Here is a 25,121-nt window from a genome sequence, read left to right as displayed (position 1 = left end):
TATTTGCCTTGTCCTATATTCCCACAGAACAAATAGGATCGTTTAAAAATGTAAATCAGACCAAGACTTCCTTTTAAAACACTCCCAAGGCAAATTACATCATGTCTGGGAATAGCTCTAAAATACTCCAGCCCCTAGCGGCTGATTAAATCGGTACAGAGACTTTGGAAAACTCTCTGGCACTCCTATGAGTTGAATTGTGTTCCGCCCCACCCACCACCAAAAAAAAAAGATATGTTGGAATCATAACCATCCCCCAGAACCCCAGAGTGTGACGTCATTTGGTGATAGAGTCTTTGCATATGATCACGTTAAAATGAGGTCATATTGGGGTGGAACCTAATCCGGTACGACTAGTGTCCATATAATACGGGGAAATTTGGAGACAGACGCACTACAGCTGCACTGAGATACTATTTTTACCTCATGACAGTGCATGACACACTATGTTGGGGCGTGAGGGGAAACAAAAATTCTTGCACATCGCTGGTGAGAGGGTAATCCGGCAACGTCTATTAAATTACCAGTACACATATCCTTTGACTCAGCCACTCCACTTCTAGGAATTTATCTTAGGGATATACTTGCACTTGTGCAGAATGTCCTCACTAGAAGGATACTCCCAGTAGCAAGCAGTGTTTTAGCAAAAGAGTGGAAACAAGCTGAATGTGTAGCAGCGGGGGATGGGTGAATGAATTAGGGTAGATCTTCATGACAGAATATTATGTGTTCATCAAAAAGATCGAGGACACTCTTTGTCCTGATATGGAACAATCTTCAAGATGTCCTGTGGAATGGAGAGCTCAAGAGGAAAAACAGTGGGTATGATGTGCTACCGTTTGTGTTAAAAAAAAAAATTATACCCTGGTACCTGCTTGGGTATGCATAGATTATACTTAAAAAACGATACCAGAAACTGGCAACGCTATAAACCCTTCTGTACCTCTTGAATTTTGAACATGTACCTTGTCCAAATAAAGGAATAAATACCCAGGTGTCCCACCCCCACTCGCCCGGTTGAGCAGTCACTTATGCCCAGCATCCCTACTTTTCCAACCACTCGTCTTGCAAGAGTTCCAGGCTGTTCCCTGTCCACCTGCAAAGGCCTCTGCTTTCTCCATGTGCTTTAGCAAGTGGACAGAGTCCCCAGATGCTCCCTGATCTCTCAGCTTTCTCGCTCTAGCTGCCAATCATCTAAGAATACAGTTTAAGGAGTTTGACATCCTACTCTATATCCTTTGAAACTGTATCCACTCTGCCTTCCCTTTTGAGACCCTCCCCACCCACCCAAGAAGGCCTCCCTGGCTATTTCTCTTCCACACTTGGATTGACCCTGGGCGGTGAGTGAAGCCGGGGCTTTAAGGCCTGCCATTTACGGTGGACCCTTCCAAGACCCCCATACCTAATCTTGTTTTATAATTTTGTCTTCTTCTTCTTCTTTTTCTGGCTGTGAGGTGGCTTGCAGGATCTCAGCTCCCCAACCAGGGATTGAACCTGGCCCCTGGCAGTGAAAGCGTGGAGTCCTAACCACTGGACCGCCAGGGAAGTCCCTTTTCATCAAATTTGTAATATCGATTGTACACCCAGCTCCTTGCCATGGCCCTGCATGACCTGGCCTTCCTCACCTCCCATGACTCTCTCACCCCCTAACTCATCCAGCCACACTGGTCTCCCTCCTGCCACTGAACCCAGAAAGAAATCCCCACCTCAGGGCCTTTGCACGTGCTATTCCCCCCCCACCGCCGCCGCTCTTGATCTGCACATGACTGGCCCCTCATCATCATTTAAGCCGTTATCAAATGCTCCTTCCTCAGAGAGGCTTCCTCTGGCCACCTGCTCTGACACGGAGATTTTTCCCCCCTAGTCGCTCTCTTACAATATGTTCTTTTCCTTCCCTCATAGCAATATCAGCTTCCTGTCTGTCTCCTCAAGAAGGGTTGGTGCCAGCTCCACGAGGGCACAGATTTGTTTGCCTAATTCCTCACTGTAACCCTCATGCAGAAAGGTGCCTGGGTGTGGTGGATGATCCCCAAACGCTGGTTGACCAAAGGAATTCAAGAAGGAGAGAAAGAGAGAAGATTCTGGGTGAACAGTGAGCTGACTCAAGACTGGGGTTAGGGACTTCCCTGGTGGCGCAGTGGATAAGACTCTGCCTGCCAATGCAGGAGAACGGGTTCGAGCCCTGGTCGGGGAAGATCCCACATGCCGCGGAGCAACTAAGCCCATGAGTCAGAAGTACTGAGCCCGCATGCCGCAACTACTGAAGCCCGCGCGCCTACAGCCCGAGCTCCGCAACAAAAGAAGCCACCGCAATGAGAAGCCCGCGCACCTCAACAAAGAGTAGTCCCCTATCTCCACAACTAGAGAAAGCCCGCGCGCAGCAACGAAGACCCAACGCAGCCAAAAAAAAAAAAGACTGGGGTTAGCCAGTAGAAGGCGCCATTTCTCCACAACCTAGAGCCATCTGAATCGGCACACCAGCTGAAGCCACTTGGGGGCGTGTTAGGACGGAGACAGGGTGGAGAAATTGGAGTAGGCGGAGGGATGCCAGCGCTCCGCAGGCCCACCCCTCCCCACCCCCGCCCGTAGTGGATCGTCTGCTCTGTCCCTAACCCGTGAGAAGAGCTAGCACAGCCCATTAAAACCAAGAAGGGGGGAGAGAAATTCTTGCTCATCGCTATATTCTCTTCACTCCCCTGCCCCAGTGCAGGCATAGAACGGGCAATCCATGAATTTTCAGTGAATGAATAAGGTAACCCTTAGGACTGGTGGTGTTTGGGGGCAGACTGGCTGTGCTTTGCCACAGGTGGGATCTTGGCCACAGACTGGGGGCAGAAAGACTGAGACACACGGTTCATATGACACATATGGGTTCATATGGGTGAACTGCAGTGTAATCACCCACTGGGCTTGGTTCCACCTGGTGGGGAGAAGGCAGCCTTGAGCAGGAACTAGAGGCCGCTGGGGCCCCAGAGCCGTGCAGGTGCGCTGCCTCACTCCAGCGCGCAGGGCCGACTCCCCTCTCCCCCATGACTGGCCTCACATGCTACACTCCCGCAGCCCCAGTGGGGACGGTGTTGACATGCACGTCGACACTCACTTGCCGTCTCTGATATGGCAAATTTTGACCAGTTCTGGACACTGTGTGCTGCGAAGACGTGGACAGCCTAGAGTGACGTCCAGAGTGGGGAAGGGATGGGGTCTGGGGACCCTGTAAGTTACTTGCAATTGATTGTAGAAGGGACCGCCTAGGGAGGAAGGCAGTGAGCACCGTCCTGGGGGTCAGCTGGGTGAAACTGCACCCCCAGAATGGTGCAGAGGGAGTTCCCACACTGGGTGGGAAGGTCACCTCGGTGTGCAAGGATCCCTTCCAGCCGAGAACCGTGAGGGCTAGAGTCCTGGCCATCGTGCCTGCTTTTTTTTTTTTCTTTGTTTGTTTTTGTTTTGTGGGATCTTTGGGGATCTTAGTTCCCCACCAGGGATTGAACCCGGGCCCTTGGCAGTGAAAGCGCGTAGCCTTAACGACTGGACCGCCAGGGAATTCCCGTGCCTGCTTCTTGCTGTGTGACTTGGAGGAAGCCAGCTGTCTCTCTGGGCCTTACTGTATAGGGTGACAATGCACGGTGTCCTGGAACCACCTGGGCTCTGGAGATGGCCAGACACCTGACTCTGTCCCTTACACACCATGAGACCATGGGCAGTTCCTTACCCTCTTTAAGCCTCAACTTCCTCAGGTGACACCTCAATAATTCTTACCTCATGGAGCTGTTAAAGGATTAAATGAGACAACAGGTGTAGAACGTTTAGTCTGATCCCTGGTTCACTGAAGTGGTCCTCCGTAAATGGCAGTCCTTTTTAACTGAGTCATTTCTCTCAGGGCTCAGTTTTGTCATCTATAAAATGGGAGTAATAATGTCTAACTCTTCACTGGGTTGTTTTGAGGCCTGAGGAATATTATCATTCTCAAAGCATTTTGGAAATCACAACCTACTCCTCCAACACCAGCATTTGCTAGCACTGCACCCTCACATCAGCCGCCTCATGTCACCCCGTGAGCTCTCGAGGGCGGCAGCCCCACCAGTCCATCCTCTTCCTGAAAACTTACAACTTCCAGCTCCCGCCCAGACCCTCCACTGAGCTTCAGCCCCGAATATCCATCTGCCTATTTGATGTCTCCCACTTGGGTGATTAATAGACTGTTTGAACACTACCACGTCCGAAGTGAAACTCCTGGTTCCCCAGCCCCACCCTCCAAAACACCCTGTTCCTCCCCTGCCTCCCCCAGCGCAGGAAACCACCTCACCGCCACCAATCTCTGAAGCCCAAATCCCAGGAATCACCCTTGACCTATCGGATCCACACGAAATAGCATCCCGGACCCCACCTTCACCCTCATCGCCACCTCGATGCCTGCAAGGACTTCCCACTCCTTACTTCTAGCCCATTCTCCCCACAGCAGCTGGAGGGAGCTTCGTAAAGGGTCAGTTGGGACCCTCGCCAGCTTAGAACCCCCAACAACCTCCCATCATACCCAGCACACATTCCAAACTCCTTGATCTTGCCCGTGAGGCCCTGCAAAAGCCAGTCCTGCCTGCCTCCCCACCTCACCAGTTATTTGTCTCCCGCTCACTCTGTCCCAGCCATTCCACTTTCCCCTGTACCCCGAACAAGTCAAGCTGGTTTCCACCTCAGGACCTTTGCACCTGCTGTTGCCCTTTCCTAATCTCTCCCGCTGCCTTCTTCATGCCTGACTCATTCAGGTCTCGGTTCTCAAAGGCCACCTTCTCAGTGAAACTTTTCCTGACCACCCCATTAAAAGTGGCTTCCTCCCTTGGGACTTCCCTGGCAGTCCAGTGGTTAAGGCACTGCACTTCCACTGCAGGGGGCACAGGTTCCATCCCCTATGCCGTGCAGCAAGGCAAGAAAAAAAAAATTGTGGCTTCCTCGGTCTAGGACAGCACCCTGTGTCATTTTCTTCATTACCCTTATGCTAAAACCGTCTTGTTTTGCTGATATGTTTACTTGTTTACTGTCTCGCCACTAGAACATAATGTCCTCAAGGACAGCCACCTCTGCCTCATTCACAGCTGTCCCCTCAGAGCCATGAATGAGCACCTGGCATACACAAGGTGCTCGATAAGTATTAGTTGAATGAATAAATGACTATGATTATTCCAGTCCCTCCACTAGGGGAAGCTCTAAAGGTTGGAGGTGGGGGGTGGACAGAGGTAGCCTGTCTCTAGCGCCGGATCTGCTACGTACCCCCGTCCCCCAGAGGTTGGCCCTGCCACATGGAGCCCACGAGGTCCTGGCGACTGGGGCAGAACACCATGGAGCAGAGAACCATTCAACAGGGAGAAAAAAACACCTACCTGCCAATTGCACATTACATTCCATGCTACCTCATGCTAAAATTCCAGGACAGACGAGCAACAGCAGATCCCAACCCAGGAGTCCTGGAGTGACTGGCATGCCTCTGGACCGGCCCAGCTCCTGGACTCTGGGGCCTGTGGTGCCAGGTGGGCGGCTGAGCTGACCTGGCATCCTCTGCCCCTGCTCCAGCAGCAGGACCCATCTCCTCCTCTTGGGGACCTGCCCTCCCCCACTCTCAGGTCTCGCAGTCCAGGTGGGGCTGACCCCACCCTCCCGGGAGCTGGGAGCAACGACTCAAACCTGGCCACTGGGTGTGTTTCTTCTCTCTGGGTGGGGTGGCTGCAAGTCTTGAAGTGCTGGTACCCATTATGCCCGACCCAGAATGAAAAGGGAGACAGATCCCTGGGGCCAGGCCTGATGTTCCAGGCTGGGCCTTTTCTGTGATTTGAGCCAAACAGTCCCTTTTCCTCTTCAGCTGCCTAGAGTGTGGCTGTGGCCCCACTGACACCCGCTCCTGGCTCATCCTTTGCTGCCTCCCACCCCTCACCTCCCCAAGCCTGCCCTGCTCTCTCGCTTTGCCTTCACCAGTCCCACGCCTGGAACCCTTTCCCCAGCTCATCCACCTGGTAAACTCCTACTTGTTTCCCGCCTCGGTTCAGATACCACCTCCTCCAGGAAGCCTTCCCTGACTCCCTCAGACACAGACCCCTTTCTTTTCCCGCATCCCCCACCACATCCAGCAGGTTTCTCTGCGAAACCCTTCTTCACTAGGTCCTACCCCCTGAAAGCTCTTCTCAAGCTTTATTTGCCGTGGTCTTAGTACGAAAATAGGGACGTTCCTCCCCGCCCCCACCGCCGCCGCTCTCCAAATACAAAATGATGTTTTAACAGTTAATGTAAATGTTCAGTCAATGCCTACCCTACCCCAGGCATTCTGAATTTACTCCCCTGGAGAGATGTCTTCCCTACCCTTGATTGAAAAGCTGCAGCAAAACATCCCTCATTGCTTCAGTAAACGTCTGTGTGGCCCCCTCGGTAGAAAGCATCATGCTGAGTTGAGTGCTGGACACACAAATTGTAAACCTGTATTATAGGGACTTCCCTGGTGGTCCAGTGGTTAGGACTCTGTGCTTTCACTGCCGAGGGCCCAGGTTCGATCCCTGGTCAGGGAACTACGATCCCACAAGGCAAGAGGCGCAGCCAAAAAAAAAAAAAAAAGTCAGTGGTAAAATTGTATTATAACTGTCCCTTCTGTACAGGCTAGGGAAATGCAGGGAAGGTTCCTGCCAAACTGACCGGCATTCCTTTGGAAGTTGGCAATAGAAGGACAGAAGGGGGACTTTCCCTTCGTACTTTATGTAATTTTAAAGTGATAGGGTTATGGATGCTTTTTGACTTTCGGAATATTTTTCAAGTAAAGCATTTCTTAGTGGCTCATTGGTGTGTCTGTTTCCCTACAAGACAGGGAGCCCCTCTGGGGACAAGGCTGGGTCTGAGTCATGCCTGCTTCCCACCAGGGCCTGACCCAGGAGGCGGGAAGTGTCTGCGAAACGAGGGCAGGACAGAGCTGGGCAGGCACAGGCAGTTGCACTGGCAGGCACGCGACACAGGCTGGGGAGAGGGTCAAGCCCAGGGCCGAGGCCGGCTGTGGCAGCAGCGGGCAGCGAGGGCAGAAGGACGGTGGTCCCCACCCCGGCTTGGGCACGGTATGGTGACCGGCTCATGGGCTGTACGGGATAAACATTGGTCTGTTGGGGAAGTGAGATCACAGGGTGACAGAACTCCCAGAAAACAACTTCAGCCCAGCTTTGCACTTGCAGGAGACAGATGGAGATCAGAGCTGAGGGAAGCTGGGGCAGGAGGAGAGAGAGGAAAGGGCTGGGCAGGAGGGATTCGAGGGGACCTTGAGAATCAGGGCCTGGGCAGGTTACAGGTGGCAGAGGGTCGGCCTGCTGCTGCTGGTGGCCGTAGGGGGTCCGGAAGAGGTGGTTCTGGGGGGTGTATGAACAGGAGTGCCTGCTGGTCACAGGGGCTGAGGGCCTGGCTGGGTCTGCGCTAGGCTGCCCCGTCCCTCCTCCCTCCCTGGGTGATCAGGGCTGTGGCAGAAGGAGAGGCAATGGGCTGGGGGCCCCCAGAGGAGACAGGAGGCAGGAAATCAAAGCAGCTGGAGGGAGGGAAGTCATGGAAGACTCCCTGGAGGTGCAGCCTCCCAAGCTGGGGCTTAAAGGATGGAGAGGAGCTCTCCAGGTAAAGGGAGGGGGCTGACTTCCAGGTAGAAAGGAGAACAGGCGCAGGAACACCAAGACTGGAGGAGCCCTGAGCCTCCACCTTGCTCAGTGAAGCGCCGTATGTGCTACAAAGCAAACAGATCACCTGCTGCTGGGGTCTCTGGTGGCCGGGGTGGGAGGGGTGCCAGTTAGAGGCAGCAGCCCCAGATCACGTGGTTAGAGCCCTGGACTCCCAGGCCTGGCTTCCAGGCTGGCTCTGCCACTTGAGTTCACGGTGTGACCTGGGGCAGGCAAGTCACTTTGCCTCCCCGGCACACCCGCTCCTCCCCCCACCCCCCACCGGCGCCTTGGCCAGGATGAGGATTTGTGGATTCAGGGAGGTCACGTTAGCATAGTGCCCGGTACAAAGGCAGCACCCGACAGACTACCTATGGCAACGGTGGCAAGCCAGGCATTGGGAGGATCTGTTTGGAAGAGTCACTGCAAAGCAGCGAGGCCAGATTGCTCTGCGTTTCTGCAGAGCCAGGCCCAGCGGCAGGAAGCTCTAAGGAGACAGAGACGCACTCAGTGTTAAGGACAGCCCCAAATGGGAGTGCTGGTCAGCAGTGGAACGGGCCCATCGAAGGCCGACCGCCACCAAGGGAACAGCCTCGCGGGTGCTGGACAGCTCCCTGGTGTAGACAGCATAGGCCAATCCCTCGCTCTAGGACTTGCCAGGCCCTTCACTGCGCTGGAACACGGGCCACAGACTCAAACGCTCTATGGAAACCAGGTTAACAGCACAAATGGGTGACATGGCAGGGGTGGAAGGAAGGGGTGGGCTGGAAAAAGCAGCCTGTCGGAAGAGGAGGCCTGCCCAGCCTCTACTCTGCTCCCGCCAACCATCCTTATGGGAAGTCTGTTGGCCAATATCATGGTTGAATTGTGTCCCCTAAAAAGATATGGTAGGGGACTTCCCTGGTGGTCCAGCGGCTAAGACTCCATGCTTCCACTGCAGGGGGCACGGGTTCGATCCCTTGTCGGGGAGCTAAGATCCCACATGCCGCAAGGTGCGGCCATTAAAAAAAAAAAAAAAAAAAGAAAGAAATGGTAGGAGTTCTAACCCCTGGTGCCTAAAAATATGACCTTGTTTGGAAACGAGGTCTTTGCAGATGTAATCAAGTTAAAAGGAGGTCATTAGGGTAGACCCTAATCCAATGACTGGTGTCCTGATAAGAAGGGGAAATTTGGACACAGAGACAGACACACTCAGAGAAAAGATGGCCACATGACGGCAGAGGCAGAGACGGGAGTCATCCACCTACGAGAAAGCCAACGGTTTCCTGCACCACCAGAAGCGAGAAGAGGCAAAGAGGGATTCTCCCGTAGAGCCTTGAGAGAGACCCCAGCTCTGCTGACACCTTGATTTTGGACTTCTGGTCTGAGATGATACATTTCTGTTGTTTGAAGCCACCCAGTTTGTGATACTTTGTTATGGCAGCCCTGGAAGCTAATACAGCCACTCATGCATGATTCCACGTAGAGCAGAAGTCTCCAGAATGGGGAGAGAGAATGCAGTGTTTCCTAACTCACAGACCACAGTCCCCTTTCTGAAAGAGCGTCTCACTGGATGAGCCAGGGCACTCGACGTGGGGCACCGATTCTGATTCTCAGCCTTTCTTTTCTGGCCACACAGGTCCTGTGCATGGAGGTGACCCCTGGTTTCCTCTGCTGTAAACTGAGGATAATGTGTCAGCCTCCCAGGTGGCGGCGGACCCTCAGCGAGATGCACAGAAAGCAGAGAGTCAGGCGCGCCCATCGCGTGGAGGGTGTCCTCCCCCTGAGCCTCGCTTTACCCCTCTGAGAGATGGGTGGCAGCATCTCCCGAGGCTTCCTGGGGTTGCCGGGGACCGCCTGGCCCAGCGCTGGTGGTCAGAACGGTCCGCGTGGACCGGCCAGCCCCCTGCACCGGCTCGGCTTCCGCGGGGCCTCCGCTGGAGGGCGTGTGCTCCCCGGGGCTGCCCTTACCTGTGCTGTGAGCTGGATGGGTTGGGACAGGGTGAGCTGTGGGGTCCCGGGGGGCTGGCTGGCAGGCTGTGGTGGCGGCAGGTCGCCTCCCCCGGAGGAGGCTGGGGGCTGCGAGGTCGAGGAGGAGGAGGAAGAGGAGGAGGAGGAGGAGGAGGCGGCGGCGGCCGCGGCGGCCAGGAGCTGGGCCTGCGCTTGCTGCAGGAGGAGTTGCTGCTGGGCTGGCATCAGCGCCGTGAGCTGTGGGCGGGGCGGGGCGGGGGCGGGGCGGCAGGGGCCGGAGGAGGGGCGTGGGGGGAGCAGAGAAAGCAGACAGGGGTTAGCGCCTGAGCCAAGCGGGTTAGGGGGCAGGTCTTCCAGGAGGACAGAGGAGGGCGAGAGGCAGGCGTTGAGAGAGTGGCCGTGGCCGTGGCCACCAGTCCTGTAACAGACGGGAGGGGGCTGGCCTGTCCCTGCCCCCGTGCACCCCAGGTACTTACCCCGGCTAGCTGGCTGCCCGTCAACATGAGTTGGGCCTGGGGCAGATGCGGCTGAACCGGCTGGGGGGGCAGGGGTGCCGCTGGGGCTGAGTCACTGCTGGGGTCTTCAGCCTTGATCTGGGGGGGAGAGAGGCAGGGTCCGGGACCCCAGAATGTTAAGTGGAGGCCAGAGAGAATGCCCACCTGTGAACCAAAGAGAGGGCACGTGTGTGGCAACGGCAGCCCCGCGCCGCCAAGGGAGAAGACTGGGGTGCGGAGGCCGGGCCTGCAGTGGCCCGCGGGGACCTCGGGCCACCTTTCTGGCCTCAGTTTCCGCACCAGTCAGAAAAGGCTAACACACCCTCTGCACCCGAACTCCCGACAGGAGGGGGTCACCCTTGGAGAGCGCTTGTACCCTCCTGGGGGTCAGTTTGCCATCTTTTAAAATGGGAAAGGATGCCAGTAGGGGTCCCGGGACATCAAAGAAGGGGGTCCTGTGTGCCACACCCCTCATCTGCTTCAGCCAGAGGTGCACCTCTTATCTGTCCCGTGGAGTAAGACTTTATTGGAAGAAAGAGGATTAGGGTATGAAATAAAAATCACCGCCTTAGAATATGGGTCATGAATTCAAAGCCTAAGGAGCAGGCAGACAGCACGAATGGGTGATTTGGGCAAGTGTGGACGGAGTGGGCTGAAAAGAGTACGCCCGCCTGCCGGAAGGGGAGGCCTGCCCAGCCCCACCCTGCTTCTGCCGGCAAAAAAACCAAAGCAAAAATGCTGCAGGACAGCAAAGGATGTCTGCAGGCCAGATGTGGCCCAGGTGCTGCCAGCTCTCAGCCTCCACCCCAGAGTCCGCTGAGCCCCTCCTCCTCTCTCTGTGGAGGATACAGATGCATCTCGCGTCCACCACGTAGGACAGACCAGCTTAGAGGGGTCCCAGCCTTCTTCCTCTCCTACCTGAAAATGCCAGACAATGGTGGCCTATGCCTGAGAGGTCTGCTGGTGAAAGACACATGGGGTGGGAGGTGTGGCTTGATGAGTCGCACACTCTTAGGCCCAGAGGGGACATGAGGGATCATCCTTCAGCCCAGTGTCCCAACAGTGTTTTGCAAAAGGAGATCCAGAGAGGGAAAGCATCTTGTGTAAGGCAACACAGTGACTTGGCAGAAGCGAGCGTGGCATTTGCAATACAGACTGAGACAGACAGATAGAGGCCTGGGAAAGGGCCAAATAACAGAGGGTGAGTGGCATGCCCCAAGGGACGGGATACAAGTGTCAGAAAGTCTAAGGCGTACAGGGATGCAGCGTGAAACAACAGTAGATACTAGAAGTCAGAGCAGTGGCTGCCCTGGAGGGGAAATGAAGGGCTTTCCGGAAGTCTGATCATGTTATGTTTCTTGATCTGGTGCTGGTGACACAGGTGTCCAATTTGTGAAAATCCACAGAGCTGGACACTGAGGATCTAAGTGTATGTCATATTTTAATTAAAAGTTTTTAAAAAACCAACATTGTGGGCTTCCCTGGTGGCGCAGTGGTTGAGAGTCCGCCTGCCGATGCAGGGGACACGGGTTCGTGCCCCGGTCCAGGAGGATCCCACACGCCGCGGAGCGGCTGGGCCCGTGAGCCATGGCTGCTGAGCCTGCGCATCCGGAGCCTGTGCTCCGCAACGGGAGAGGCCACAACAGTGAGAGGCCCGTGTACCGCAAAAAAAAAAAAAAAAAAAAAAAAAAAAACCAACATTGCGTGCCATGGTGAGAACACTATCCTTCTCATGGCTCTTTCCTTCTCTCTCCTTTAAGCCTCCATTAGGTTCTAGGACGTCTCTAACACCTTCCAGCCCTGGCTAATCGCCCCTTTTAACAAACAGAGAACCGGTCTCAGGCTTATACCCGACAGTAGGCAAGAGTCTCTGGGTACATTTTAATAATCATTGTATTTATTTCCATGGCAAGTGATTCTGGTTTTCCATTCATGAAATTTCCATTTAAAAAAACGTTTTATTTCAGCTGCTGAAAAAGCAAGACAGCTCATGAGTTGATAATTGTTGAGGCCGATTGACAGGTACCTGGAGGTTTGTTTTCGCTATGGTCTTCCTTCTACTTTTGTATCTGCTTCACACTTTCCATAATAAAATTTTTTTTTTAATTGAGCCAATTTAACAAAACTATGATGTAAATAATTGAACGCGGTGGTGTGTGCATTTGTCTGAAATCATGATGGAAGCACATGAATCACTGCAATTAGGGAAAGACTGACACAGAAGAGCTGCAGTGAGGTGGAACAGCAAAGGCCAGGAGCGGTGGGTGACCAGCTGTGGATGGAGACCCAGAGTCAGAGGCCGCTGCTGCGCGCTCTGCCTCAGGCTTTCCCCGGGAAGCAGGCCCAGGCTGGGGAAGGGGAGCGAGAACCCTTTCTTCCTTGGGCCCCACTAGTCTCCTAGGGGAGAAGCAGGGCTGCTGTGGAGCAAGGAGAGGCTGCAAAGATTCAGCGCAGGGAGGGCTGGTGCTGGGGGTGTGGGTGATGGATGCCCTCGGCTCCAAGGGCTATGGCCAGAGCCCAGCCTGAGATCAGAGGGAAGACGGTCAGAGTCAGAGCCCTTCTCCCCAGGTCCCGTCCAGCGCCCTCAGAACAAGACACCTGCCCACCAAGTAGATCAAGGCACACCAGCCACGGAAGGGACCTCAGAGACTCCCCTCTCCACCCCCACCCCCATTTCCCATGTTAGAGAAGAGGAAACCGAGAAGCCCAGAGTGGGGGAGTGATTCTCCCATGGTCACAGAGCAGTTCCTGGTGCCCCCGCCCCATCCTTCTGCCACCTTTGGTCAGGGTCAGGAGTCCTGCCCGTGCCCCCTCCTCCGTCCCTGCCCTCTGCGCCATCTTCAGGCCTCTGGACCTGCCGGCTGCCCCCGCCAGACTGGAGGGTGGAGACCTGGGCCCCAGACACCCCAGGCAGCCCAGCAGTGCCCAGGAGCAGGGCCCCATCTGGATCTGGCATTTGCTCTACGTGGTCACTTCCGGCCTACCCATCGTCCTCTCCTCCAGCATCCTCACTGGGCCTGCCCTCCCCTCCCCACTCCCCAGTCCTCCGCTGGCCCCTGAGTGTGTACTGGGGGGATGGGGGGCGGGGCCGGCCCCTGTTCGGTCAGGGACGTTGGGATGGGGGCGGGGCCCTCAGCTTCCTGTTGTTCATCGCCCTGGGGCTCTGGGGGGGATTTCCCTGGCCACCCCCACTCCCCCAGGGAAGGGGAAGGAGCCCTGGTGAGTCACAGGCCTGGGGCGGGAGCCCGAGGGTGAGAAGGGGCGGCGGGAGGAGTCCCGTCACTGAGGTACCAGGCCCTGGGCCCTCGGCAGGCATCTGCGACCCTCTCCCAAATGCCAAACCCGGCCCATCGCAGGACACCTCTCCCCCTGCCCTGGCTGCCCTGACAGGTGCTTACCTTGGTGCTGGGGCCAGTCGGGGACACAGAGAACGGGGAGGTCTTATTCTGGGGGTTCTGCAAAGAGTGAGTTGGGGTGGGAGATGGGAACAGTGAGATGAAGCAGCTTCTGACACCCTGCCCTCCCCCACAGAGCTCCCCTCTGCTCCCTTCTCCCCCCTCCCCCTCCCCACCCTCCTTCACATCCATCCCTCCTGACCTGATGGTTAGTGTCTGGTCCATTTCTTTCCGTGTCTGCAAGGAGAGGGACAGAGTGAGTTGTCACGAGCCACCCCCAAAACTCCCCCGGCGCACCTGCCCTCCGCCCGTGGTGACCTCTGCCCTCCCTGCCCCCTTCCCCACTCACCTGTGTGCTCTGACGGGGAGTCCAGACCTTGCTTCTCGGCCTCCAAGGGCTTAGACATTCTTATTTCTGGGGACAGAGGAGGGATGCAAGTGGGGTGAGGGTGCAGAAGCCTGAAGAGCTCTGGGGCCCCTCCTCCGGCACCACCCCAGCCTCTCCCCAAATACTCCCACACCCCCTGCTGCCTTGCAAGTGTCTCTTTCCGGGAGACATGCCCTCTGCTCTGAGCCTCTGCTCTCCTCCGGCAGGACAGGTGAGGGGCCTTCGGGCCCTGGGGATCCCCTTCACCCCTCCAGGAGGTGGCACAGGGAGGGTCAGCCCCCGAGCCCCCGTGAGACCCTGGGGCAGGGTGGGAGGGTAGAGGTTGGCCGTTGGTCCTGACAAAGCTCTGGCCGCCCAGGGGGAGGCTGGTGACACTCCAGAGCAGCGAGTCAGCCCTAGGCTTCCTCTCAGGCTGCCGCCCAGGCGCCCATCCTGCCTCACCAGGTTTCGGTGAGGCATGTTTTCCACTCTGAGTAGGGCCTGGGAGGTGTGAGGGGACTGCAGCATCCCCAAAGGAACGAGTTGTCAGATCTCCGGCTGTGATTCAGCCGCCCTCTGGCCCCCTCCCCGGCCCACCACTTTCCTGTCCATATCCCACTCCCACCGGCCTCCCCTTCAGGTACTCAGCACACAGGTGGCCCCACTCTGATCTTTGTGACCCCGACCCCATCCGCTTCTGCCCCGACCTTGTCCTCAAACCTAATCTTAGACCTTACCTGGGACTTCAGCCTTGAATTGCAGCTGCACACCCCAATCCAACCTACAGTCCCTGCCCCTACAGACGCAATCCCACCCTATAGTTCCGCGGGCAGAGGAAATGAAAGAAGGTGGCCGAGGGGAGTGGCAAGCAGGGGACACAAAGCAATGGAGACAAACCCCCGTCCTCACAGCTCCCTGATGCTGGTCACGGGAAGGTGAGTGTTACCAGGGCCAAGCACAGCGCCAAGTATGATTCAGAGCTCATGCAGGCAGTTGGTGCTAAGATTACCCCCATTTTACAGAGGAGGAAACTGAGGCTCCAGGGGGAATGGCACCTCCCCAAGAACACAGTGGGGCAGCAGAGGCACCCTGATCGGACCTGGGTCTTTGTGACTCCAGGGCTCCCACTTCTTTTTTTTTTTTTTTTGCGGTACGTGGGCCTCTCACTGTTGTGACCACTCCCGTTGCGGAGCACAGGCTCCGGACACACAGGCTCAGCGGCCATGGCTCACGGGCCCAGCCGCTCCGCGGCATGTGGGATCCTCCCGGACCGGGGCACGAACCCGCGTCCCCTGCATCGGCAGGTGGACTCCCAACCACTGCGCCACCAGGGAGGCCCCAGGGCTCCCACTTCTGATCAGTATCGCTGCGGTCTCTGATGGGCCCGTCATGACGTTCACCACCTCATCTCTCACGGTCACCCCAACCCAAGCTTACCCTGACTCCGACTTGAACCCAGCCCTTCCTGGTCCTAGACCCCCGCACAAATCTGGGTTTCTGCCCGACCCGTTCTGAATCCTCTTTGCCCACCCTGATTCCCAACTCCTGTCCAGACGACCCGAGTCCTTCATCTGACCTCAACTCCCAACTCGGCCTCAGACCTTACTCCTGACCCTGACTCTGACCCTAAAGTCTCCCCTACAGCTCACTCCAAATCCCCACCAAGATCCCACCCCATCAAAGGAGCTATCCAACTCTAGTGTGCCTGCATCCAAGATATTCAAAGAAGGCCAGCTAGAGAGAGAGCTGGGACAGCGTCACCAACTGAAAAAAAAAAGTCCAGAAATTTTGCAATTACTCGACACGGAACGCCACTCGGATTTAAAATTCCCGATTAAAAAGCCAGGTCACACACTGCTGGTGGGAGTGGAAATCAATACAAGCACGATTCAGGAAAGCCGAGCGGCGCCCCTTCCCTGTGGCCCGGCACATCCACTCCCGGGCACCCATCCAAGAGAAAGGAGCGTCCTGCCCACCATCACCACCCCCGGCACACGTGTTCCCAGCTGCGCTTTCATAACCGCTCCCCCCCCCCGCCCCCCGGAAATAGCTCAAGGGCCCATTAACGGGAATGGGTCAACAACACCGGTACGTCCATACAACGAAGTACTCCACAGCCGGGGAAAAGAACCAACTCCTGCATCACACACACTGAATCTCGCAAACATGATGCCGGGGTAAAGACGTGAAACACAAAAGTGGACAGACAGGAGGACTCCAATTATGTGAAACTCAGAAACAGGCAGGATGACATCAGATGATTAAGGTCAGATTAGTGGGCACCTTTTGGGGGGTGCTAACTGGGAGAGCGTGTGAGAAAGCCTGCAAGGGGTTGGAAATGTTCTGTTTGGTGGTTATGTGGGTCTGCCCATATGTAAAAATTCATCAAGCTGTACGCTTAAAATTTGAGCACTTTATGTATGGTATGTTTTCACAAAAAAAGAAAAAAAGTTTGAGTTGGGACTTCCCTGGTGGTGCAGTGGTTAAGACTCCACGTTCCCAATGCAGGGGGCCCGAGTTCGATCCCTGGCCAGGGTACTAGATCCCACACTCATGCCACAACTAAGGAGCCTGTGAACCACAACTAAGGAGCCTGCGAGCCACAACTATGGAGCCCTTGAGCTGCAACTAAAGGAACCCATGTGCTTCAACTAAGGAGCCGGCAAGCCGCAGCTAAGGAGCCCTTGAGCTGCAACTAAAGGAGCCCACGTGCTACAACTAAGGAGCCAGCCAACCTCAACTAAGGAGCCTGCCTGCCGCAACTAAGACCCGGAGCAACCAAATAAATAAATACAATTTTAAGCTAATAACAATAAAAATAGTAAGCCAGCATATAGTCCTATTAAGGCATGAGCTTATGAGGGTTGGGGTGCAGGTGCCCAGATGCTACAGGAGCTCAGGCCCTGTTTCTGGGCACTGGGAAGGGGGCAGCAAGTGGCTAAGGATGCTGAGAGAGCCAGGGGATGAGGCCCCCTCCTGACTCTGGTGCATCAGACGTGGGAGTCCTGCCTGGTCCTGGTTCTAAATCTCCCAGACCTTGGCCCTGCTCCAGGCAACCACAAATCCTGACGTGGCCCTAAATCCCACCCCTCCCAGCATCCCTGAAAGCCAGGCCCCAGCCCCCTCCCCGGCCCCCCTCTCCAGCCAGTGTCCACATTGCCACGGGAGCTCCCCGCCTGGCCCTGAACCCTATCATGGCTCCCCATCTCCTAAGAAAAGCCCAGGCTCCTCATCCTGGCCTTTAGGGTGTGACCCTTGTCACCCTCTGCTGCCCATCTCTTGCCACTTACGCAACTTTCTCTTCAGCCACGCCAGGTATCTCCCTCTGCTTGACGGGGAGTCCAGACCTTCAGGTTCTTTACTCCCCACCTAGCTAGCGAACGTCCCTCCTGATCACAGACCAGGGTGGCCTCTGACCTCACCTCCACCCCAGAGAGTCCATGCTCATTCTCAGCCTCTCTTATGTGCTGAGCTGTGTCCCCCAACATTCCTATGTTGAAGTCCTAACCCTCAGTACCTCAGAATGTGACTGTCTTTGGAGATAGGATCTTTAAAGAGGTAATGAACTTAAAATGAGACCCTTAGGGCCCTTAGGGTGGGCTCTGATCCAATAATGACTGGGGTCCTTATAAGAAGAGGAGATTGAGACGAGATTGAGACAGGGACATGCCCAAAGGGAAGACCGTGTGAAGACACAGGGAGCTGACGGCCATCTCAAGCCAAGGAGAGAGGTCTCAGAAGAAACCAACCCTGCTGACACCTTGACCTTGGACTTCTAGCTTCCAGAATTTTGAGAAAATAAATTTCTGTTGTTTAAGCCATCCAGTCTGGGGTACTTTGTTATGGCAGCCCTAGCAAACTAATGCAGCCTCCCTTGGTCGTGCCTTCTCGCCGTCCTAGCCCCGAGCCCGCAGGGCTGTGGTCACCTGCGTCCCTGTCCTTTCCCACCAGCCCAGCGGGCAGGCCTGGTCTGACTCAGCGCTGGGTCCCTGGCATCACCCAGCTCAGAGAACAGGTTATGTTTGCTGAGCGTCCGTCCTTCCCTGCAGCTCTCTCTGTCTCTTACTTGTTCCTGCCTCTGTCCTGCTGTCTGTCTGCCATTTAACAAATGTTTCCCGAGGCCTTGGCATGGGCTGGTCCCTCTGCCTGGAACGCTGTTCCCCACTCTATCTGCCTGGAGATCTCCTACTCATCCTTCAGGGCCCGGCACAGGCTCTGTCCTCCGTGAAGTCACCACCCCTGATGACTTCAGGCAGAGGGTCTCTCCCCTGTTCCCTCCACCCTGGCTCCATCTCCCCTGTCACTGTCCTAAAGGCTGTAGCCATCTGGGCCCCAGAATGTCTCCTCCTTCAGGCTAGAAACCCCTCAGGGGCAGCTCTGACTCATCTGGGGTCCCCAACGGGACATGTGGATTGAATGAACAAGGGTGGCCCTGCTCTCCCTCCTCCAAGCCTTTGCCTCTGCTCTTCTTCCACCTGGGGCAACCCTCTCCTTCTCGACTAGCAAATTCCTGCTCCTCTTTAAGGCGCCAGCTCCATGTCACCTCCTCTGTGATGTCCTCCCTGACTGCCCAGGCGGTCAGTGCCTCTCTCGTCTGGGGTCACCCTGTCCCCTAACACACACTGACAGCCTGGACAGTGACCCCCACCCCAGACTGTGGTCTCCTTAGGGCCCAGGCTGCACAGTCTGGGACTGTGTCTTTGGAACAAACAAAAGCATGAAAGAGTCTCCTCTCCTTGCTGTCACCTGACACTTCGACCCTCAGCCTCGTCCCCAAGCAGTTCCAACCTAAACATTTAAGGTAACATCCCCTCTGCAGGGATACTGGCTGCAGAGGAAAAAGTGGTTTGAGGGGAAATTTCCACCACTCCATTTCCCTTATTCTCATGGATCCTGCCCCACACTAATCCCAGCTCCCACACAGCCCGCGCACCCCTGCAGCGCTCAGCTGGGCCAACAGCATGGCCAGAGCTGTCCTTCGCCCAGGCCTCTTTTGCTGCCCTCTCCTCCTCCATCAGAGCCCAACCCAAGAAAAGGGTCTCATCAAATCATCCCCACCAGCAATGAAGAGGGAACTCCATTTCCACCGCGACCCAAAGCTAAGTGATGTCTTAATGGGGACTCTCGAGGGCGCGGCGACCCTGGCAAGGGGCCTGCTGAGGCTGTCTCAGCCTTGGCCCAGGCAGGGTTCTCTCTCTCTCTCTCTCTCAATCTCTCTCTCTCTCTTTTGACTCTAGAGAAACACTGATGCCTAATCCCTCCCCCGACACTCTGATTTCATTGGGACAGAGACATAGGCGTCAGAAACTTTTAAGCCCCCTTCCAGGTGATTCTAATTTGCTACAGCCCCCTGGCGCCTTCGGAAGACCCCCCTCAAAGCCTCGTTCACTCGCAAGGAAAGTTTGGCTGGTTGCTTCGGGTCACCCCTCCCTTCTCCCATCGCAGGCAGCGTGCCACTTTTTGGAGGAACAGGCAAGCAAAAGCAATGCAGAGCCCAACCGGGCCCCTCAAACCCCACCATCCTTGGGTCAGACCCACCAGGGGCGGCCACGCCCCGGGCTCACACTCACTTGCCCGACTGCCCCAGGCCTGGGACGCTGGGTCCCCTCCGCCCTTCCTCGCCCCTCCCTCCCCGGACTTTCACTTCTCCTCTGCATTTCCCCCAGCCGGTTTTAGCAGACTTGGGCCAGCTTCTCGTTAGCACTTACCGAAAATGGGGCTAAATATAGAGGGCCCAAGGGCTTCCCCTCACCCCTCCTGGCCCCGCTTGGCCTGTCCCCTGGGTCCCCTGTCTACAAAGACTGCTTTAATCAAGGCTGTGGCCTGGGAGCCCCTGTGGGCAGGGTCTGCACTGCTGGGAACCTCTGCTCGCCCACTGGCCCAGCCCAGCCTCCCCAGGAGTCGCATTTCACACCCCCACACCCCGCAGCTGTCCCCGGGCGGCCTCCAGGGATTGAACACTTCTGAGTGTCAAGGGGGACGGATGGAGATACAGGCAGCAGACACAACAAGAGAGGTGGCCCTACAGCTGCGCTGACAAAAGCCGCCACAGACACTGAAGCCACAGCCAGGCAGGGCCCCGGACACGGACGGAGACCACGCGAACGCACACGGGGACAGGTGTGCGCAGATCCCAGACAGGAATGTTTGCAGATGAAGACACAAGCCCAGACACAACGACACAGGCAGATATGCAAAACACACACCCAGACGTGTGTGGGCACACCTGCACTTACACACACTCACACACCAAGTCACCCCCAGACACACAGATAGACACAGATGTGCATACACACACAGACACCCAGGTCACTCAGATAGACACACGCAAGATGTACACGCACACTCTCACACACACACACACACATACCCAGACATACAGATAGACACAGATGTGTACGCACGTGCACATACACACACACACACACAGTCACTCAGACATAGAGACAGATAGAGATGTGCATACACACGCACACGCGCGCGCACACACACACACACACACACACACAGGTAACTCAGATAGACACACACACAGACATGCATGTACTCATACTCCCAGAGTCACCTCCTCCTGGGAGATGGCCAAGGTGGACCCCTGAACTCAGGTCACAGATGTAGAGCCCAAGACCAAGCAGTGATCTGCCCAAGGTCACACATGTATTAATTCATGTCCATGCCACGGAACCCAGGGCAGGCCTCACAGGCAGGGCAATTCTGTGAGAAATCCCAAGTAAAGGGTTTAACCCAGCGCCCAACACGTACAAAGCCCCCATTCAACCCCAGACAGGGAAGAGACGGCATGCGTGTACAGACGCCCTGGGTCCCTGTGTCTACACTGTACACGCACACGCATGCGCACACACACACACACACACACACACACACATCCACAGCTGCACATATCACCTCAGTAAATAATCACACAGCATCTGGCAAGTGGCCTTCCTTCCATCTCACAGCCCTCCTTGCCTCCCTTGCCTTACTCATACCCACTCATCCTTCAAATCTCAGACCACACATGCCCTCTCCCAGGAAGCCCTCCCTGATAGCCTATCGGCTGAACTGGGCAAGTCTCCTGGGCTCCCCCAGTCCCCTGTGCCTCCCCTGTCCCAGCCGTGACCCCTCAGCCTGTGCCTCCTTCCCTGTCTGGTGACAGGTCTGTCTCCCCCACCCCGGACTGGGGACTCCAGGAGGACACACCTGAAGCTGCTTTTTTCGGCTCTATTTTCAACATCCAGCACAGAACTGCTCAATAAGTACATGTCGATGACAGATCACAGGGATGCCCGCATACACGGACGCACACAGACAAGCACCGAACCAAGCATCCCCACAGACACCCACAAATGGGACACATCCCACACATCCCCACAGTCAGACCTAGAGGGCCGCAAACAAAACCACCCTGAAGTATGGACGCTTGCCCAGTTCCAGGCCCCGTGGTAAGCATTTACCTATTACCTCACTTAACTCTCCCATCAGCACCGCGGAGAAATAACTATCATCACACAGAGATGGACACATTATGTCAAATGAGCCAACAAATACAAATCGCTTTGTACGGTGCTCGGCGCACGGTGTTCACTCAGTCGACTGACGTTTGGTGGATGAAGCAGTTCATGAGCGCACAAACATGTAATAAATTTTCAGGCAGTGATGAGTGCCATGAAGAAGAGATAAAGCAGGGTGAAGGGACTCAGAATGGCGGGATTGGTTGCCAGTTTAGACGGGGCAGGCAGGGAAGGCCACCCCGAGGAGGGGACATCTCAGGCGAACGAAGTGAGGGAGTGAACCAAGGGAGCATTGCCAAGGCTACCCCCATAATGCCACACACAAGAGCCCCTCACACAAGGGACACCTGACAGTCGCACACAGAAGACTCGGAACTACCGCGCACACGCACAGATACAGACGCACACACTCAAAGGTCCAGCAACTCAGCCTTCCAGCCCCTGTGCAGTCCCCTCCCCAGGATCACTCATGTCGCCCACCCACCGGCCCTCTGTATAGGAGCTTGCTACCAACACCTGGCTCCATCCCCTCCCCCAGACCCCTCAGAACAGGGCAGCAGAGAAGGCGAGAAGAGGTCGGAAGCCCCCCGGCGCCCCCCCCACCCGCCCCGCCCCGTGCTGATGTGAAAGGGGAGGGGAAAGAGAAGCTGGAGGTGGGAACCCAGGATGGGAAGAGGGGGCAGCTGCTGAGGTACAGAGTCAAAGGGCAAAGGAGACAGCTGAAGAGGAGGGGCAGGGCGGGCCCGCAACCGGCCGGCAGGACGAGCCCCACGGTGCTGCCAGTGCTGGGGCCCCTTACCTGGAGCCCCCATGCTGGAGTGAACCATGCTGCCTGCCCCGCAGGGCTGGGGGGACGACTGTGCCATCTCCCCGCCCTCTCTGGGGGCCAAGCCCTCTCCGCCGGAAGTCACCCAGGGAGGAAACCACAGGGCCCGCCCCCTTCGGAAGGGAAAATACCCGTGCCCGAAGGCCCACCCCAGCAGGCAGCGGACCCCAAATCATGCGTGTGTGTTGGGGAAGTGCGGGTAGTGGCGTAGAGTGCAAGTAGGCTGGAAGAGCTGACTCCTACAGCGGTGCCCCCAGAAGGTGCCCCTAGCCCTTGTGCCGCCTCCACCTTGCCAGCACATCTGGAACAGGGCATGTGGGTCTGGGAGAGAAGATGGATCCGTAACAACACCACTAAAACACTGGCTAGGAGTTTTGGGTGGGGGGAGGGGGGCTTTCCCAATGCTAGGCCCCCTGCACCTCGCATTTAACAAGCATCATCTCTGGAGGCGCTCACTATTTGCCCCATTTTACAGACAAAAAGACTGAGGACCAGAGAAGTGAGGTGGCCTCCCCAAGGGCCCAGAGCCAAGAAACGCTGAAGCCAAGAAGCAGGGCAGCAGGAGGCGTTCGCGATAGGTTTCCGCAGGCTGTGGGGAGTCGGGAACCCAACCGTGCATCTGCCCGCAGGTGAGGCGTCCGGGGCCACCACTGGGAGAATCGGTACCCGTGGACAGTGGTAGGACCGGCGGCAGGTCCTGGCCTTGCCCTGGAGCAGCAAGAGGTTTGCCAGGGGGCAAATGCGGGCGCCGTAGGTGGCTGGGGCGGAGGGAAGTACGCGGTCCCGGGGCTGCTGGCTGGCCCTTCGCGCTGCGGCGCTCCCGGACCAGCTGTTCCCTCCGTGCCCGCCAGAGGGCGGCAGCGCCCAGCCAATGGGCCAGAGGGCGGGGCCGGTTGCGGAGGAGGGAGCCCCTCCCGCCGCTCCCAGTCCCCTTCCCCGCCCCCGCGCGCACACCTGCGAGGGTCACACAAAGGCGCCGGACTCCCGGCCCACGACGGCGCAGACAAAGGCGCGGCCGAGCCCGCTGCCCTCTTCCTCCTCCCCGCGCCCGGTCCGAGGCTGCAGGGCCGCCTGGAGCCTCCAAACAACCCACCTGCCCGCTGCGGGCCCTGCAGGACTCGCTGCGCCCCACGCTGAGGGACCCCCAAACCACGCGCGCGCGCACGGACGCCTGGACTCTCATACACACGCTCAAGTATTTCTACACATGGACCCCTGCACTTCACACACACGTGTGCACATCCAGACATACGGAAACACTCCTCTGCGCACAGGCCCTAACACCAACGCTCCCGTGTACAGATCCCCGTCCTGTGCTCCGTCACGCGGACACACGGGCACAAGGACACATCTTCCCAAGTATGCCCAGGCATACCTCCTGGCCATGTGTGCCCACATTCACACCCACGCACACTCACGCACGATATAACACACAGGCACACCTTCGTGAGTGCCTTTCTGCCTGTACACGGGCCCTGTGCACCCAGAGATGCCCAGGCAGGCAGACCCACTCCACGGGGGGAATGACTGCGGTCATCACATCTGCACACAGAGGGGGCAGTTCCCCCTCTAGCTACACTCCACAAGATTCCATACTGTAAAGGCCATTTCACTGAGGAGATCCAGAGACCATACAGCATCAGCTGGGCTGCAACTCAGACCTCCTGCCTCCTGGTCCACCTCTTTCCCACTCTCTCTCTCTCTCTCTCTCTCTCTCAAATGCAGGGTTTTTATACCGGAAGGTCTCCTTGGAAGCAGTCTGGTGGCAGTGGTACTGGGGGCCTTGTCTTGAAGTTGCATTGCCCAGTAAGCTCAGTTTTGATTTAGGATTTATGTCTGGGGGGACTTGGAAATGAGGGTAATAAGGACATTATAGCGGGGTGTGGGTGGAGCAAAACCCCACCAAAACACCCCCATGCTCCACCCTAGACATGGTCAACATCATCCACGTCAGGAGCGGCTTTGGGACAGAACCCAAAGCGGGGAGAGAAGCACCACCCATTTCCGGTGCTGTCCTCCCAGGTCTGCAGCTGAGTGGCAGAGCTGGCGAAAGCCTTACACGCTTCCCCGTGGGGTGAAATCACCCCACCCCTCTTGCCTCCCATGCTGGCTCCACTATTATCGCCTGTGGCAGACCAGAACTGAGTCCCTGAGCTGGAGTCAGGGCATCTTGAAGAAGGATGGGCCTGAGACTTCCATCTGCCCAAGAGAGGACAGAGGGGCAGAGTCTGGGCCACACTGGGCGGGTAGGGCCTGGCAGCCAGGAACGGGGAGGCCTGGGCAGGAGAGATGGTGGCCTCTCAGCTGGAGAAGAAGCCTCAGGCCATGCTGAGCAAGGCAGGTAGGGCCTGGGAGCTGGGGAGTAGCGGGGGCCACTAGGGGTGCAGGGCGCCTGGGAGGGAGGCAGCATAGGGGAGGCCAGGATGGGCTCAGGGCTGGGCGGTAATTAAAGGAGACGCAGGGGGCTCCCCAGGGCCAGCGGGGCTGGTAACTGACACACGGGCCCCATTGCTCCGCTCATATTTCTCACCGGATCGATACGTTTGACTCCCGACAAGACAATAATCGCTTGTACGCGGCCAGCGAGTCGATCAAATACATTATTAGAGCGAGGTCCCCTGGGGGCCCGGCGGGGAGTTGTGGGGGGGGAGCAGCCAGCCCACCGGGGACAGCAGAGTTGGATTCTTCACCCCTCAGGGCCCCCAGCCATGGCCTCTTCCTCTCGGCCGCCCCTGGGGACCCTCTCTGTGGCTTGGTTCCCCAGCCTCTTTCTGCATCCGGCGGTGTCTGGCGGCCTCTCCACTCAGCCCCCGGCTGCATCCTCGCTCTGTGTGGGGACACAAGTAGCGTTTCCCCAAAGTGCTGCCTCATCTGCAGGGCTGTAACATGTGGGAGCTCAGAGAGGCCCCTCAGACCCCCA

The 25,121-nt window shown here is 56.9% G+C and overlaps 1 protein-coding gene across 11 annotated transcripts in view; it reads right to left on the bottom strand.

Moving 5' to 3' along the window:
* The window catches only part of POU2F2 (POU class 2 homeobox 2), a 77,084-nt gene that overhangs the window by 9,091 nt on the left and 42,872 nt on the right, over positions 1–25,121 (bottom strand). For 3 of the 11 annotated variants that reach the window (XM_027079676.1, XM_027079674.1, XM_027079677.1), the window contains exons 3-7: positions 13,847–13,912; positions 13,700–13,734; positions 13,501–13,557; positions 10,085–10,201; positions 9,609–9,845 (exon numbers count right to left, since the gene is read on the bottom strand). In XM_027079676.1, coding sequence (XP_026935477.1) covers positions 9,609–9,845; positions 10,085–10,201; positions 13,501–13,557; positions 13,700–13,734; positions 13,847–13,904 — 504 coding nt within the window. In that variant the 5' untranslated portion in view covers positions 13,905–13,912. Of the gene's footprint in view, positions 1–9,608; positions 9,846–10,084; positions 10,202–13,500; positions 13,558–13,699; positions 13,735–13,846; positions 13,913–22,174; positions 22,858–25,121 lie in introns of those variants that run through there. The other 8 variants (XM_027079673.1, XM_027079675.1, XM_027079680.1 and 5 more) reach the window with 6 other exon arrangements.

The sequence above is a fragment of the Aethalodelphis obliquidens genome, unplaced genomic scaffold (assembly GCF_003676395.1).
Source record: "Aethalodelphis obliquidens isolate GAN/ISIS:26980383/991018 unplaced genomic scaffold, ASM367639v1 scaffold43, whole genome shotgun sequence".
Classification (NCBI taxonomy): Eukaryota; Metazoa; Chordata; class Mammalia; order Artiodactyla; family Delphinidae; genus Aethalodelphis; species Aethalodelphis obliquidens.
This window is presented reverse-complemented; position numbering and strand designations above follow the sequence as displayed.